The sequence below is a fragment of the Montipora foliosa genome, chromosome 13, assembly GCF_036669935.1.
Source record: "Montipora foliosa isolate CH-2021 chromosome 13, ASM3666993v2, whole genome shotgun sequence".
NCBI classification, from domain to species: domain Eukaryota; kingdom Metazoa; phylum Cnidaria; class Anthozoa; order Scleractinia; family Acroporidae; genus Montipora; species Montipora foliosa.
The window spans coordinates 29689373-29704372 of record NC_090881.1 but is presented as its reverse complement, the minus strand read 5'-3'; the positions used below and the strand labels follow the sequence as shown (position 1 = coordinate 29704372).

The 15000-nt window shown below is 37.6% G+C and overlaps 1 protein-coding gene across 2 annotated transcripts in view; it reads left to right on the top strand.

Annotated features, from left to right (window-relative positions):
• The first annotated feature begins 5685 nt into the window (after positions 1 to 5685).
• Positions 5686 to 15000, top strand: part of LOC137982189 (cell adhesion molecule DSCAML1-like) — a 30969-nt gene continuing 21654 nt past the window's right edge. Inside the window, exons 1-3 of one of the 2 annotated variants that reach the window (XM_068829255.1) lie at positions 5686 to 6065; positions 13852 to 14163; positions 14480 to 14773. In XM_068829255.1, the coding sequence (XP_068685356.1) occupies positions 5993 to 6065; positions 13852 to 14163; positions 14480 to 14773 (679 nt within the window). In that variant the 5' untranslated portion in view covers positions 5686 to 5992. The remainder of the gene's footprint in view (positions 6066 to 13851; positions 14164 to 14479; positions 14774 to 15000) is intronic. The other variant, XM_068829256.1, reaches the window with a different exon arrangement.

The following is a 15000-nucleotide window of genomic DNA, read 5'->3' as shown; positions in this document are numbered from 1 at the left end:
TAGTTCGTCCTATTTTGGAATATGCCTGCCCAGTGTGGAACCCTTATTTGGTTAAACACATACACAGTATTGAATCCACCCAGCGTCGTGCTACCCGATTGATATGTGGATCTGATAAACCTTACTCTGAAAGGCTCACTGAACTGAACTGGTCATCATTGGAGCTTAGAAGGAAATACCTCTGTTTGCTTCAGCTTTACAAGATAATTCATGGCTATTCTGATATTGACTATACCGCATATGTGGATCTGACTGGCCCAACAAGAACTAGAAGTAACCATGACTTTGAAATTAGACCTAAAGCAGCAAGGACAAACTATTTTAAATTTTCATTTTTTAACCGTTACGTTAATGACTCGAACTCTTTACCTAACTCAGTTATGTCTGCTTCTAGCTTAAGCTCTTTTAAAACTTTACTACTTAATTATCTTTGTAAATAGATAGGTCTTTTAGATTTCGTACACATTGTGAAATTATATATTAGATATACTATTCTTAATTGTTTTAACTTTTATTTCTGGAGAGTAGTTTTTAGATGGGAATTCAGTTTCCCCCTATTGCTTTCCTTTACCTATTGTACTTTTGTATATATATTTTCTTTTGTACATTGGTAAGAAGCTTTATTGAACTTAAACTTAAACTTAAACTAGTGTCGCTCGCTAGTGGTGGACCTCATTCGGGGGAGGGGTAAACGAAGAAGAGTTGTCTTTTTGGGCCAGAAAAGTGGATGGTGCGCCTAATTAAATTTTAACTCTTCCGAAGCCACTTCAATAATGTTCCAAATATCGGTTGCACTACCAGACACAATTATAGTCTGCTGCCTCAACGACTGACGGAATTACCCTTTTCTTGATATATACATTTTTTCATTTGCAGGTATAAGTTTCAAGTTGCCCAATAGATTGCAAGTCATAACATGCATTTAAGGAAGAGGTAAAAATACAGGTTATCTGGTGATGACCCGGTTTCCATAAGATCAATTTGATAGATATATTATTGCTTTTGGAGTTGTTTATATATCAAAGTACTTTTTCCATAGACACTAATTGCATCTCTTCATAACATTTGAATACGATCTCGCTTACAAAGCGAACTAGTGTCGAGTTGCCGAGGCATTCCAAAAAATTCCTGTTAAAAAGTATAATCACCTGATAACCGACCTGTGTCATGTGCCCAAGGAAGGTGCATGGTTTCTAACTTTCCTATGTCTAAGATTGAGTTCGTTATTTTTGAACAGCCATGTGAAGATTGCTTCACTTCAATTCAATTTTATTTTGCCACACTACACAAAAGTTTACAGCGATAGAAGGATGATCAAAGTACAAAAAGTGGCGGGGAAGCCTTGATGGAAACCGCGTGGCTTACAGGGTAAAGCTTCCCCGGTTACAGTTCAATCATAAAATATTAAACGCTTAATGACTGGTCCCGAGGAAAACAGTTAATTTTGTTTCCCGAGAATCTCAAAGTTTCCCCGAGGCGCAGCCGAGGGAAACATTGAGATTCGAAGGAAACAAAACTAGCTGTTTCCCAAGGGACCAGTCACTAAGTGATTTGTTATATAGCACAAAAAGAAAAACGAGCAATGGCAACAGCAACGGCGGTCGTCGGTCAACGTTCGCGGGTAACAGTGTACTGTTACCCTCTGACGTCATAGATTTTGCACTGTTGCCCGCTCAGAAACATTTGGCGGGAAACAGTTTTATTGTTAGATGTCATGTGACCTCGAAGTAACCAATGAGAGCACGCGCTGTTGAGGGAAAAAGCTCAGCTATATAACAATACATATTATTATATGGCTACAATAGTACGCGCGCATTGATTGGCTGCTGAGCGGGCAAGATTTTCTTGTAATGACCGGGCATTATGAAAATGTTTCTCGGCTACGAGCACGTGAGCGAAAACAACAAAATGATATGGAACAAGTAGAACTATATTTTCAATAACTGGAAAAAAAACTAGCATACAGATACTTCTTTAGTATGAGTGACGAAGAGAGCCACAGCGAGAGCGAGTTTTATTATCCAAGGGACGAAGAACAGGCCAAAACTGAGCCCAAAAACAAAGGCCATATAGTAAATAACTTATTAACCTCGTCCATTCGGTCATTACAGGGAAATCTCAGACCTCGACCTTGATGTATGGATCTCACTATCGCTCTATCAATACATCAAGGCCTCGGTCTGAGATTTCCCTGTAAATGACCTCACTCTCGGTTAATAAGTGGTATTTATTACTTACAATGTAATGCCATTATCAAATAATTTTTAAAAAATTCCAAAAAGAGCGAACGAAAGTATGATGTATGACTGACAAATGTGTTAATATAGACTAAAAGTACAGCAGATATTGGAAACGATGCAATTATCATTCACTCAACTAATAGTTGTTAATTATGTATTTTTTCGCTTACAAATTTAAAAAAACAGGTAGTGAAATATGATAATGGAAATATAGATAAATTCACTCAACTAATAGTTGCTAATAATGTATTTTTTCAAATTTAATTTAAAAGAATAAAAGGAAATTTAGGTGCAAACATCCTTGTCTAATGAATTTAAATACTTTTAGGGCCCTTATAACTTACGGAGAATTTCCTAGTGTTAGTTCTACGTAAGGGCAATCTAAAAGCATCAGCATTTCTTGTATTGTGTTATGGATCTCGTTATTGAAATCATTGAATATCAAATAAGCCGAAATATCATGAAATTTGAACATGCAATGATCTTTATATATGGGGTCTGAAGGAGCATCAATAACTGATTTATTTATAATTCTTATCACCCGCTTTTGTCGAGTCACAATACGATGGAGATTTGTTTTGTAAATGGAAGCCCATACAATGTTGCAGTAAAAGAGATGAGGATAGATTATGGAATAGTACAAACTTTTCAGGGCAAAGTGAGAAAGAATAAAACTAGATTTATACCTTGTCGAGAAGCATGAAACTGAGTAGCATTGGATGGTTTTGAAAAAGTAATCAACTCCTTAAACTAAAGCAATAATGTGTAGCTCTATTTCGGGAGTGCTTAAAAGTAGAAATAAGAGAAATCTATTGACTACAAAGACTACAACAGCTACTACTTTTCTTTGTAAAGTCAGATAAGTTAGGCGAGTCTCTTTGCCTTTTGGTGAGTTTTGACCATAAAAAGGGTACGAAATATCCGTGATTGAATGTCTCAGGGCTATATCGTGAGTTAATGAAAAATTGTACAAAATGACTATTCTGAAGCGAGTGTGTAGAGCCTTTACAGCAGAACACAATCAGGTAAGAGAGAGAAAGAGAGAGAGAGGGCATAAATTTGTACAAACTGAAAGTACTGTAACATCTTGTATTTCCTGCCCTGTTCCACCCATCCATTTGTTTTCAATAGCGTCCTTGATGACAGCGGGATGCTAAGTAAAGTCCATGGAATGATCTACTCCAGAGTATACTTTTACTCACTGAATTTCTTGTCAGAGGAATATTTTAATTGGCTTCGACTGCATATATCGAGGCATCCGTAACAAACTGAGTGTATGAGCTACCTGTTTTTGTTTTTCAGATAAAGTTGCAACTTAGCCCGTGATATACAGAACCTTTTGACGCGCACTGATGAAATGTGCCAAGAAAAAAGTAAGTTATTCATTTATCCATTTCTTTACTGGTGTAGTAGCTTCCTATTTTGCCTTTATTGATTACACAGGAGTGAACTTTTTCCCTTTCCATTATCTTATCTTCGGTTCTCGAAACGTCAAACTTTTAAATAACCAGATTTAGATCAGTTTTAAACTCAGTTGATAATCTCTGCCATTTTCCTTTAACCTCACCAATTGACAAATTTTATCAGGAAATTAAATCTAGTTACTAATATCAAGTGTTTGTTGCTCCTACTTTTCTTCCATCTTACTTTTTCTTACTCGTGCTATGCCTGGCTCTTGATTGTCGTGCTTAGCCATTGACGACACCCCGTCTGTGGTCGGAAACGAAAATATTGACTGATAGGCCTTTAACATCACTGCAACATCACTAATGTGGGCTAGTATTTCCAGGCATCGAAAACAGACTGTTCTTCTGGGTTAGCGATAGCCAATGATGTAGGAAAATTGGTATTGAGCGAAACAAGGAGGGTGTCTTGAGAAAATTGTTGGGAGCCAGAGTTTATCAGTTTGCCACTGATATTTATAGGCGGGGGAATCTTTAAGAGCAACGCCTTATGCTAAGAAAATGTGAGGTCGTGTGAGGTCGTTGTTTCGTCGATTACCAATTAGGTAGGCAAATTCGTATTCAGTGAAACAAGGCCGCTGTCGTGAACTGTCTCCTTAATACATCGATACCTGCTTTATTTGCAGGACATAATTCTGACTGAATAAGGCCTTTGTTTCGTTTCGCTGTATTCCTTAAGCCCAACTAGCATCATTCTATTCGAAAGTTCTGTAATCCATATTACTTTAGCCGAAAGATGTTTGCTTTTTTTATTTACCTTTGTTTGTTTGGTTTTTCTTAATAGCTCAACAAATTAGCCATTTTTACAGCTGGTCTGTGACATCATCTGTGTGGTATTGCATGTTTCTTTGAAAAGAAGCGTATTAACAACTGAAAACACCTGCGTGCATAATTATAACAATTATATAGCAAACATTTTACCGTTAAATGCCAAGGCCAAACTTACAACACCGAAGAATAACTTGGAGCAGTCTTTTTTTTGTTATGATCAGTTTAACCCTTTGATAAAGAGTAGAACTTTATATATTATTGAATGGTACGGCCTTACGAAACTGATGTGAATTTTGAGTGAAGAACATATTGCTATGTCTGCTTGGTTTTGATGTATGCAAATAATAATGTCCTGATGACTTCAACCAGGAAGAATTTGGCTCTACTGAAAGCTTAATTTTCTCGCAAGAAATACGACACAATCGTCTTCATCATTTTCATATTCGTGCAATATTTTTTCTTATCAGGCTTTTAAAGTGAAGCCGGGATACGGATTTCTTTTTGGCCTTCTGTTTTTCGTGCAAAATAAACTTCAGATTGTAGCGTAAAATATTGAGAACCGGTAAACAAAGTTCATTCCGAATCCAATTATAGAAGATAATTTTGCGGTTTATCATTTTTATAAACACACCAAAGAGAAGAGATTTTCTTTTTCTACAAGTAACGTCTTCGAAACTCAATAATCAGAGCTGCTTGACGAAGTAGATCTTTTTTTGAAAGTTCTCTCTCCACTGAACAAAGTAGCTCGCTCTTGTTGATGATTGTAATTTGACCGACGCCTTTTTTTGGTCATAACTGCGGTATTTTAAATTTAGCGCTGATATTATCGTGTAGTACCTGTTGTGAAAATTACCATACAGTTTACGATATGATTGCTTAAAAGTTCATTAATTTTTTTCAGTGTTGATTAGGTCTATACCGTGAAAACATAAACCGCTCATTGATAGCAAAATTCCAGCTAAGTAAAATCACCATGCCAATATCACATTACACAACTGGTTGTTTTTAACTCGTATTTTGGGGTATTTTCCCTTGACGTAAAATTTAAAGGTGTTTTATTTCAAGTAAAATCTTAAAGCCGATTGGCTGAGAGATATAATCACTTTCCGTGCAGCCAATCAGACGCACGCAATCTGTTATTAGTGGTTTCCGTCATTTTTTGTTGTGAATCCATCAATGGCTGGCTTCAATAGCTGACAAACGACTGTCAGGATCTCTGCCGAGTCATTAATGCTGTGTGGTTATTTGGCGGGCAAACCACGTGCTGCAGGCCTAGATCACCTGTATAAACGCGGCGATGCCTGATCGATATCTTGAAATTCCAATTTATGATGTGGCCGCGACATGGAAGGTTGAAAGAAGGATATTTTGAACTCACGCCGTTCGAAATCAGTCTCTTGGCTACGAAATTCAGCGGGACAACGTAGAAAACGTGAAATGGACTGTTCCGAAAAAAGTAGATATTTCGCAGTTTCCTTACCAGTCCATCTTTAACGGACCTGACAATAATAACGAAATATGTTGGTTGGAACATTGTTTATCATTGTGCTTTTGGGGAGCATTATGCAGAGAAACATCACCGTGCAAACAGGTATTAATCTGAATTTATTTCTTACACTGAGACATTTTCTGTTGAATTTTGTTTTCAAGAAATCGTGTCGAATGTGTTGTTGTCGTCCAGTAGGTGCTTCGCCTTATGCCAATGCTTTGGTTGCTGCTTCAGATGTTTTAAATTATTATTCTGTCAACTCCTAGCCGTATCTGACCTACAAAGGCTGTTCATGTTATTCGTAATAATATATATGTCAATGCTGAAAATACGTGCTATCGGTAGCTTGGAATTATTCCTCTGACGGGCTAACAGACTTATGTCATACGGTTTTTACAACTCCTCATTGTAGTAGTAGGTTGACTCTTTCGATCTTCAGTTCAACTTAAAACAAAGATCAAGCTTAGTCATTATGGATCCTTCCTTTGGAAATTTAAATGAAAAAATCCCTTGAAGACAAGTGCTCTTTCGAAAGTGAAACTAAAACATCACAGCTATTTTTGAATGAAAACAACATAATATTAATAAATTTTCATATAACTGTCAGGTATGCGATTGTTCTTATTCTCACGCATGAAGGAAAAAACAAAACGCTTAAATGTTTTCAACTTCTCAGTAACACTTTCTTGTTATAATGCTGTTTTGTAAAATATCTCTCCCAACCATTTCGGCTGATACCTACTCGAGTGTGTAGTATATTTGTTGTAATATTCTCGCCAAATGGTCTTTCAGGACTTCTGCCCGGATTAAGATTTAAAAGAATGCAACGAAGACACAGAATAGCCTTATTAAAAACGTCAAACACCCAAGGTCGCAATGGGACAAAATGTGATATGATTATTGGAAAATAGAAGGTTTTTTTCAGTAAGAACTTAGAAATCGTAAACAGGGCCAGTGTGTCAAGCCATTAAAACAGAATTTATACATATATTTAAAGGTATGACGCTTTCAAAAAACACGAGAATAATTCTCTCGAAATTCGGTTGTCATGGTGTCAGTCTTAAAGCAAATCTTCACTTTAAAAATTATTTGACAAAATATTTTAACATTTGTGGATATAAAGATGAAATATCTGAAAGCTCTGGAAGGGTCTCCACTGTAACTCGTCATTTTCTCCGCTTTCGACATGTGAAGGGTGGCAGCAATTTAAAGCGGTCGTCGTGGTCAAAGAACCAACAATTTCGTACCGATCCATTGTGGCTAAACGTGTCGAACAAAGTACAGCATTCATCCTTGAATAATTTTAGGGTATAAACTGTTCTTAAGTTTCAATTGCAATTTTAATCCAAATTGTTCAGTTTTTCGAAACATCAAAGTATAGGATTTTTTATCAGCGATCAAAATCACCGATGTATTTTATCTGCTCACCCTCGCGTAGACTGAAATAATAAAATTATAAAGGATACCCTCCATTAAAAAACAGCAGGAGTGTTGGCCAACTGCAAAGCTGTTTCTTTTTTGTAAAATGTAAAAAAAAAATGCGTCAACCAAAAATCAAATTAAATTAAATTCTGAGTTCCTTGTATTAAACGATATCCTTTGCTTCCGTACTTTCCTCTTAAGAGTGACAAACAGTGACGGCCTTTTTTGCTGGAATAAATGCATGAATATTTTTATATTTATTTTGGTTCAAAATTCAGTCTAAATATGTCGGAATTATCAGAAGGCCTTCACTCAAAATGATGGTGGATAGGGTTGTCATATTTTTAAAACATTTTCCAAGGGAAAGGTTAATTGAAAGCAAGTTTTAAAAAATTGCCAGAGAATAGTTCAAGTTATTTGTTGCATGGATCGTCAGAGTTAATTTCTCAAACCAAGATAACACTGCATGCAATATGCGCGAAAATTGTTTTCGGCAAACTTAAGTTTACCATGCGTGTATGCTCTTTAATCTCTTTTACCGTTTAAAGTTAACTTCTTCCTTGTAAGAAGTTTATCCAGGTTTAAGTATTAACGTCGACTTCGCGTGCGATAGAAGTAAAACGAGGGGTGTGGAAAGAATATTCACATGTTCGCTTAGTTTCCTACGGAATAACGAATCTGTTCGAGTCCTGCGTCTTAAGATAAAGATAAGGCCTTGAAAACAAAAAAAAAACCAACCAGAAATGAACCAAGTTAGTCGAAGTGATTCATAAACTGTCGAAGTAAAGTGTAGGAAATAAGCCAGAATAGAGCTAAATTTTAAAAGCGATCCAATATTTTTGACGTAAGCTCGGGAGTCGCACTAAGCAATTGTTCGTTTGCTTGAACTCTCAAGACATGCTCAAATGGTTCGTCTAGAAATTATTGTTATTATCCTCGTGGAGTTAAAGTGTTTTGAAAATAGGTAATATAGCTTATTCCTGGACACAGGCTTTGAAAAATGCGAGCAAATAAGCTTTGCATAGTACAGCGTTCGTCAGTGCTAAAAAAAGGAATTTTTTTCACTCAGCCCGCGTAGCATGAACGTATTTTTGTTCATCGACCTTTTGGTCCCTCATTCAAAGTGAGACAAAGTGCTCAAATGCGTTTATGAATTGGAACGACCATATGTGAATAGAATGGACTTAGTTTGCACTCTTTGAAATAGCCGGCATAATGTGACTGAAAATTTACTGGGAAATCATGTGTTGTCACTGTAGTTTAGTTTCCAAACTTAACAGCGCGTGGGTGATGATTAGTTTTAAAAGCAACGAACGCAAATATAAACTCAACGATAAAGAAAAGCTGTTGGGTTTTTGCACAGAAATTAAGGGAAAATGTGCCATAGCTGCTGAAAATACCATGCAGTGTCTGTGTAAGGCATTAAAGCGAGTGGAAGTACGTTTACTCAAACTTGGCAAGATTAATACTTCAAACAAAATAGGAATCGCTTTAAGAGGATTAATATTCCATTTTATTAAGGCCTCGTCAATAATTTGGATTTGAGGTGTAAAAGGTTTTTCCCGCGCGACAATGTCCTTTTATGTTCTCAGCGATTTGAAGACAAGGAAGTACATTGCTATTAAGTCAGTCATCTTGTACAACTTGGCTGCTGCGGTAACATTTTTCTGAAATAATTTGTACTAAATTATGGCCTCGCACAAAATTTTCTCAAGTCATAGTTGACCGCAAAAACCAAGGAAGCAAAACCACACTGGTTTGATTCCATTCCTCAAAAGCAGATGTAAACTTCGTGCCGTCAATTTCACTTTTCTTGTCATGATAAAAGACTTATTTAATTTCTAAACACCTCTGAAAGATCAAAACTGGCTTCCCATAGCGAGCACGCATTCAAGAATTAAGGATTGTAAAACTCGGGTTTTTTTTAAATTTATCATGTTGTAAACTGTCTTGCCTTAACTTGTCTTTAGAGGGAAAGTGAATATCATAGGGAATAGCCGATGCCCAATAGAAGCCCAAAAATGCCCTTTGATCATGAGATAATGTCCTTGGGTTTTACTTTCCGTCAAAAAGCAGTGTTCGATAGCTTTTATCAGCGTCATAATAGCAACAGTCGTGTAGAATATTCTTTGATTCGCACACCGATTGAAAAGGCTCATAGCCAATTTCTGGACCCTCCGAAGTAAACAGTACTGCAGAGGAGTATTTTCGGTGATCCAGTATCCGCGCAAAAGCTAGAACCATCAGTTGCAGTGCGGCATAATAAAAGAGACGAAAGAGCAAGGCATTTGTTTTGAAGTAACTTAAGGTGTGATTCACTTTTTCTCACCGTAAGATTCCGAAGCCTTGAATCTAGATGAACTACTTCGAGCATAACAGCCTGACTTGACCTCATCTTTAGTGAGCACATCGCAGTTGTCAGTTTTATGATCCTAGTGATGAACCACCGTAAACTTCACTAAACCGAACATAGTTAAAAGGGAGTTATGTATATAGTCAAAGCACGGCTTCCCTTCGTCGGTTTAGTGCCACCGAACGTAAACGAATTCAGCTAAAAGCTGTACCACCCGGATATGAACACCTCAACAACATGTAGAGTTTGTCTCAGGTGATCGTCAGTCGAAAAAAAGTGAAACCCTTTCCATCTTAAAGTCGAGCTCCAATTTTCCTAAACAATAATCCTATGATTATCGAATCCACTTGGCCCCCTTGGATTAATAAAACTGAACTGGTCATTGATCAGTTAACTCTGTTGCTTCTAACAAAGAAACAGGAACAGTTCACAGAATCGAATGAGACAAACGCGATTGTCTTACTGCACTTACGTTTTGGTCGGTGCCCAAACTAGGAAAATTTGTCATCGGACAAGATCCTCTTAAGTTACGGTAATCAGAGCAGAACTGTCCTCTACTATTCCGAATCAGTCGCATCAGTTTTAAGAAGAAAACTAAATGTAGGACTTAAGAAAATGGTAAAATTAACAAATTGATGTCAGTTTTTCATGCGTCTGTCCTGTTACAGTTGATCACGAGTTTCGTTATAACATTGTCAAAGTAGCTGTGGATCCTCGAGGCGATAGCCGAGTGGATCCGCAGACAACTTTGACAAAGTTATGACGCAATTCATTGTCAATAACAGGACAGACGCATGAAAAACTGACATCAATTTGTTTTTTACAATAACAAAAAGGCAGAGTGGTCAAAATTAAGTCAAAACACGAGAAAAACGCTAGACGAAAATGCGAGAAACTTCAATCTGACGCAAGTAATATCACGTCATCCTCGCATAAATTATAAATTTATGTGTCTGTCCGCTTATTGACAATAAAAATTAACCAATAAGCGCGCGACAATTTTGCAGTAATTGTAAAAAACACTTTCGCCAGTGTATCCTGATAAAGCAGGCCTTAAAATCCTTAAAGATTTACTACCCTTTTGCGTATGAAAAAATCCTTAAGGCGCCGGATCAACATGTTTTCTTCCCAACACCAACAGTCTTCACGACTCCATTGCGCGATGGAAAAGCCCGTGTGTGTCGGAATACGGATTACAAGTGCCATTAATCCTTGAATGCAAGAAAAAACCATCATGATCCTTAACTTCAATCCTAGGAAAGGCAAACTGCTTTTGTGGAGAAAATATCTTTCAATAATATTGTAATTAAGCCATTTTTTAATAACTAGTTTAATGTGCATTGCTGCTTGGCATTACATATCCCTTGAACTGCCAAGTTTTCTGATGTAAATGCATTTTATACAGCCCTCAGTAAAATTTAAACGAAAGGTAATTTGAGAGTAAGTTATGCTTCATTTTCAATGACTATAAAGGTCTTTATATTTTTCGAATAATTTATCAGCTCTTTTCGTGCCGTTGACATAATCTCGTACTGTATACAATGCTTGTGTTGTAAAATTTTACGACTTAAAAGCTTTTTGAGAGAATAAAGAATTATTTTCTTTATTTTCTTACAGTTTTTTTTTCCAAAAAATGGGATTTGCAAGCCGTTACCGAGTTTGCGTGATAAGAACTTTGTAGAAGAAGCACCCTCAAAGTGACGTCTAAGTGAATATGTCCACCTTTACTCACGAAAGCTTCTTCAATGAACAATATTTCCTGTTTTTAGCTATCCTTCAAGAAATTCGGTTGTCTAAATCTCATTTTTTGTTCATCTACCCTGTCTTTCCCCAGAATTCAAAACTGATCAACTGCAATAAAAAATTTGACCCTGGCTTTTCTACAGTTTATGTTTGTTTACTTAAGCTTCTATGATCTCTTGACTTGCTCATCTATCTTTGGTCATATTTTCCGTTTTGATCAAAAAGATTTTTTGTATTATTTTAAACCCTGCATTAACATTTTTTAGTAAGTTTACGTAATAGAGGATGTTATCCTAGTAATGAGCATGTCCCTTTTTTTTGCATTGCAACGAGAGATAACCCGAGTGAATCTTTCGGCGTTGTAGCGCTAAAATTTCCGACATTTTGATACTTCAGTTTAGGGGATTACACTGAGATGTTAGAGCATTCATCAAAAGCTATTGACCGGAACAAACAATTGTGATGCACATTTTCGATTTCAATTGGTGCAGTCATAGGAAAAAATTCTTAAATTCGTAACTATTCATATAAAAGTTACATAGCACTAACTGGTTCTGCTGAGTAGTTTGTCAGCTTTCCAGTTTATATTTTACATATCTTTTATCCCAAAATGCATTTATCGAGTTCAGGGGTTGGCACATTCCCGATCATTTTTGTCCTTTCAAACAGCTGATACGCTGTCACCAGCAGCAAGTTACACAAAGGAGCATGGAGTAAAGCATAAGTAGCCAAATTGACTTTTTATCTTTGAAGTTTCTATTCCAAGGTCAGACTCTTGAAAGTCCTTTGAAAGATGGTTGGCGTTGTTTGCATGTTTGCAAGGGAGTCAATTTGCGTAAACTAATTAGAATCCAACTCACTTACACTTATTCAAATTATGATTAATAATGCATTTTTGTCCTTTCGTCACCTCCTCATCGTTACATCAATCTCATACGTTGACTGGTTGCTAAAACTCCCGGATGGTTGCAGATTCATATTTCACTAAACTAATGATATTTGTCAGGAGTTAGATCCTGAAAAATAGTTAGTCCAGAGTGAACGCACTATCAGGATTCTTGCTTGTTTTGGTGTAACTTCGCTTCAAGAACCACGGCCGAAGTGTTAAAAGTCATGACGGTTTTTTGCTCACCCAGGGTAAGCTTAAACCCTGCTTGAATTGCCTCGATCCTGAAAAGCTTTAACTTAGTTTTTTCTATTCGTTGTTTTTCACACCGATATTCCCTTATCTATGCTTTTTGTGGTAGTGCACTTTATAAGTGCACTACACATTACGTCACCGGGTTGTAAGAGTGAGTGAGTGAGTGAGTGAGTGAGTGAGTAAAAGTCCGTGGTGGCAAATAGGCCCGCAGCGCGTCCATGAATCACGAAAATGAAAAGTTGTGTTGGAAGAATTTCAACAGATGAGCGCCAAAATCGACAGGAATTTGTGACGCAGATGAATAACAAATCAGCTTCTATTTCCAAAACGGTAGAATTACGTGGTGATAAATAACCTCGTCTAGGAGAGTGAATTATTGACTTTGCAGTAACAATGGTCAACCTCGAGAGTTGGACCATCGTGATCTTGGTGTTGAATTCGAACATTTCTTGTCGAACTTTAAAACCCTTGAAAGAAAAAAACAAACAAACAATTAAGAAAAAAAACCAAAAACCCAGCGTCTTGCCGTCATTTTGTCACAGATGTATCCTGTATTTCTTGATTTGGTAGTAACACGCAAGGTCAGTATTAACTTGATCGGAGGCGGCCGCTGAAATTGATGAAATCTGTACCTTGCTTAATTCGCATTTTTAAGCGTTAAAATAGAATTTTCGGTGCTATGATAATGTTTCTGACAGCAAGTCGTATATTTAAAAGTCGTCCATCCAGATACTAACCCTGCCGGACAGGCGTTAACGTCAGTAAACTTTTGTCGTTGAAGGCTGTCAGACGCGCAGAGTACACGCTTCGACTTGCTGTGAAAAAGAAGTTGAAGCAAACTTTATGTCTGCGTCGAAGCCAATATGTCTCGATTCCCTTCTATTTTCTTCAATCTTTCTGGGTATATGTCTTCCCAGGGGCTATTTACCTAAGACATCTTACCATAGCACTGTAATGATTTACGATACTAAAGCAATATTGTGTACCATTAGAGCTACATATTACGCAAGGACAACTTGAATCTCCTGGAAAACAAAACGCAGCTCAGTTGATAGTAATGGAATAAAGCACTGTGTCATGTTACTGCACTACCACACGTACGCAGTGTGTGCCAATCTTTATCGTTTATGGTCAACTCATTAATGCAGCCTTATTAGCCAATCCTACATAGAGGACTTTGCTTTCTAGTGGCGTTAAAAAAACACTTTCTTTTCGAATTCAACCTACAGCTGAAATCCCTTGGGCATTACATTTTATAGAGGAACCAGCGGATGCTCGTTTTGCGCACACTCGTTCAGCTATCCTGAACTGCAGAGTGGAGGACAGACCAAGAGCTAGAATCACTTGGCAAGTTGCACGCACTGAGCAGGTGATCAGCAGTAACCTTACCGGAGTGCGTTACGTGTTACCCAATGGCTCGTTGTATTTTCCCGCCTTTTCTGACAGTGGCTTCGATCCATCAGTTCACAGAGCAGGTTATCAGTGCGTTGCGAAGAACAGTGCTGGAACGATTGTCAGTAAGATAGCAAAGCTACGTGCAGGTAACTAGGGGGAGAACTTGAAACGAAAAAGAGGTGGCGACTAAATTAAGAGGCTTTCCTTGAGAGAGGAGAGGAATTTGTTCTCTGCAATATCTTGGTACAAAACAAGGTAACGTGTTAGTTTTTCATCACCCAAGATGAAGAGGTTGGGGTTAGGTATGAATTTCAGTGTCCAACGTGAGGATCTCAACGTCGGGCTAAACAGCCGAATCCAAAACAGTACCCTGTCCCTCCCTCCCCCGAATTAGGACGGCAAAGATATGAAAAATTGTACGGTATTAGGTTGCTCAAATGATAACTGAATTTCACGTTGCAGTGATAATTGAGTCTTACAAGGTCTACGCGCAGGACAGTTACGTAGTTCGAGGAAGCAATGCCGTTATCAAGAGTGTGATCTCCGAACATGCACGGCGCTATGTGCAAATTATTTCGTGGCATGACGGACGCAAGTTACTTACATTGGGAGGCAAGTACTTCATGATGCCTTCTGGAGACTTGGTTATAAAAAGCACGAAAGACGCTGACGAGAGTTCCATGTTTTACTGCACTGCCGTCAATAAGTTAACCGGGGAGAAGCTTTTCAGTAATCCCGCTAAAGTGTTTTTGAAAGGTGCGTTTGAAACATAGCTTGTTGTTACGGTTACTCCTTATCCTCCATTTAAAAGTTAGAATACTATCGCGAATCACTCCCACAGGGCGATTTAGACGGTACGATTTTTGGTTTCGCTACTGAACTTATGCCGGCCGCGACTTAACCACTAGTCGCGTGCCTTCTAAATCAGACCTATGACTCCCCTAAGACAGACGTTTAAATCGTGCGCGAGTAAACGGTTGAAA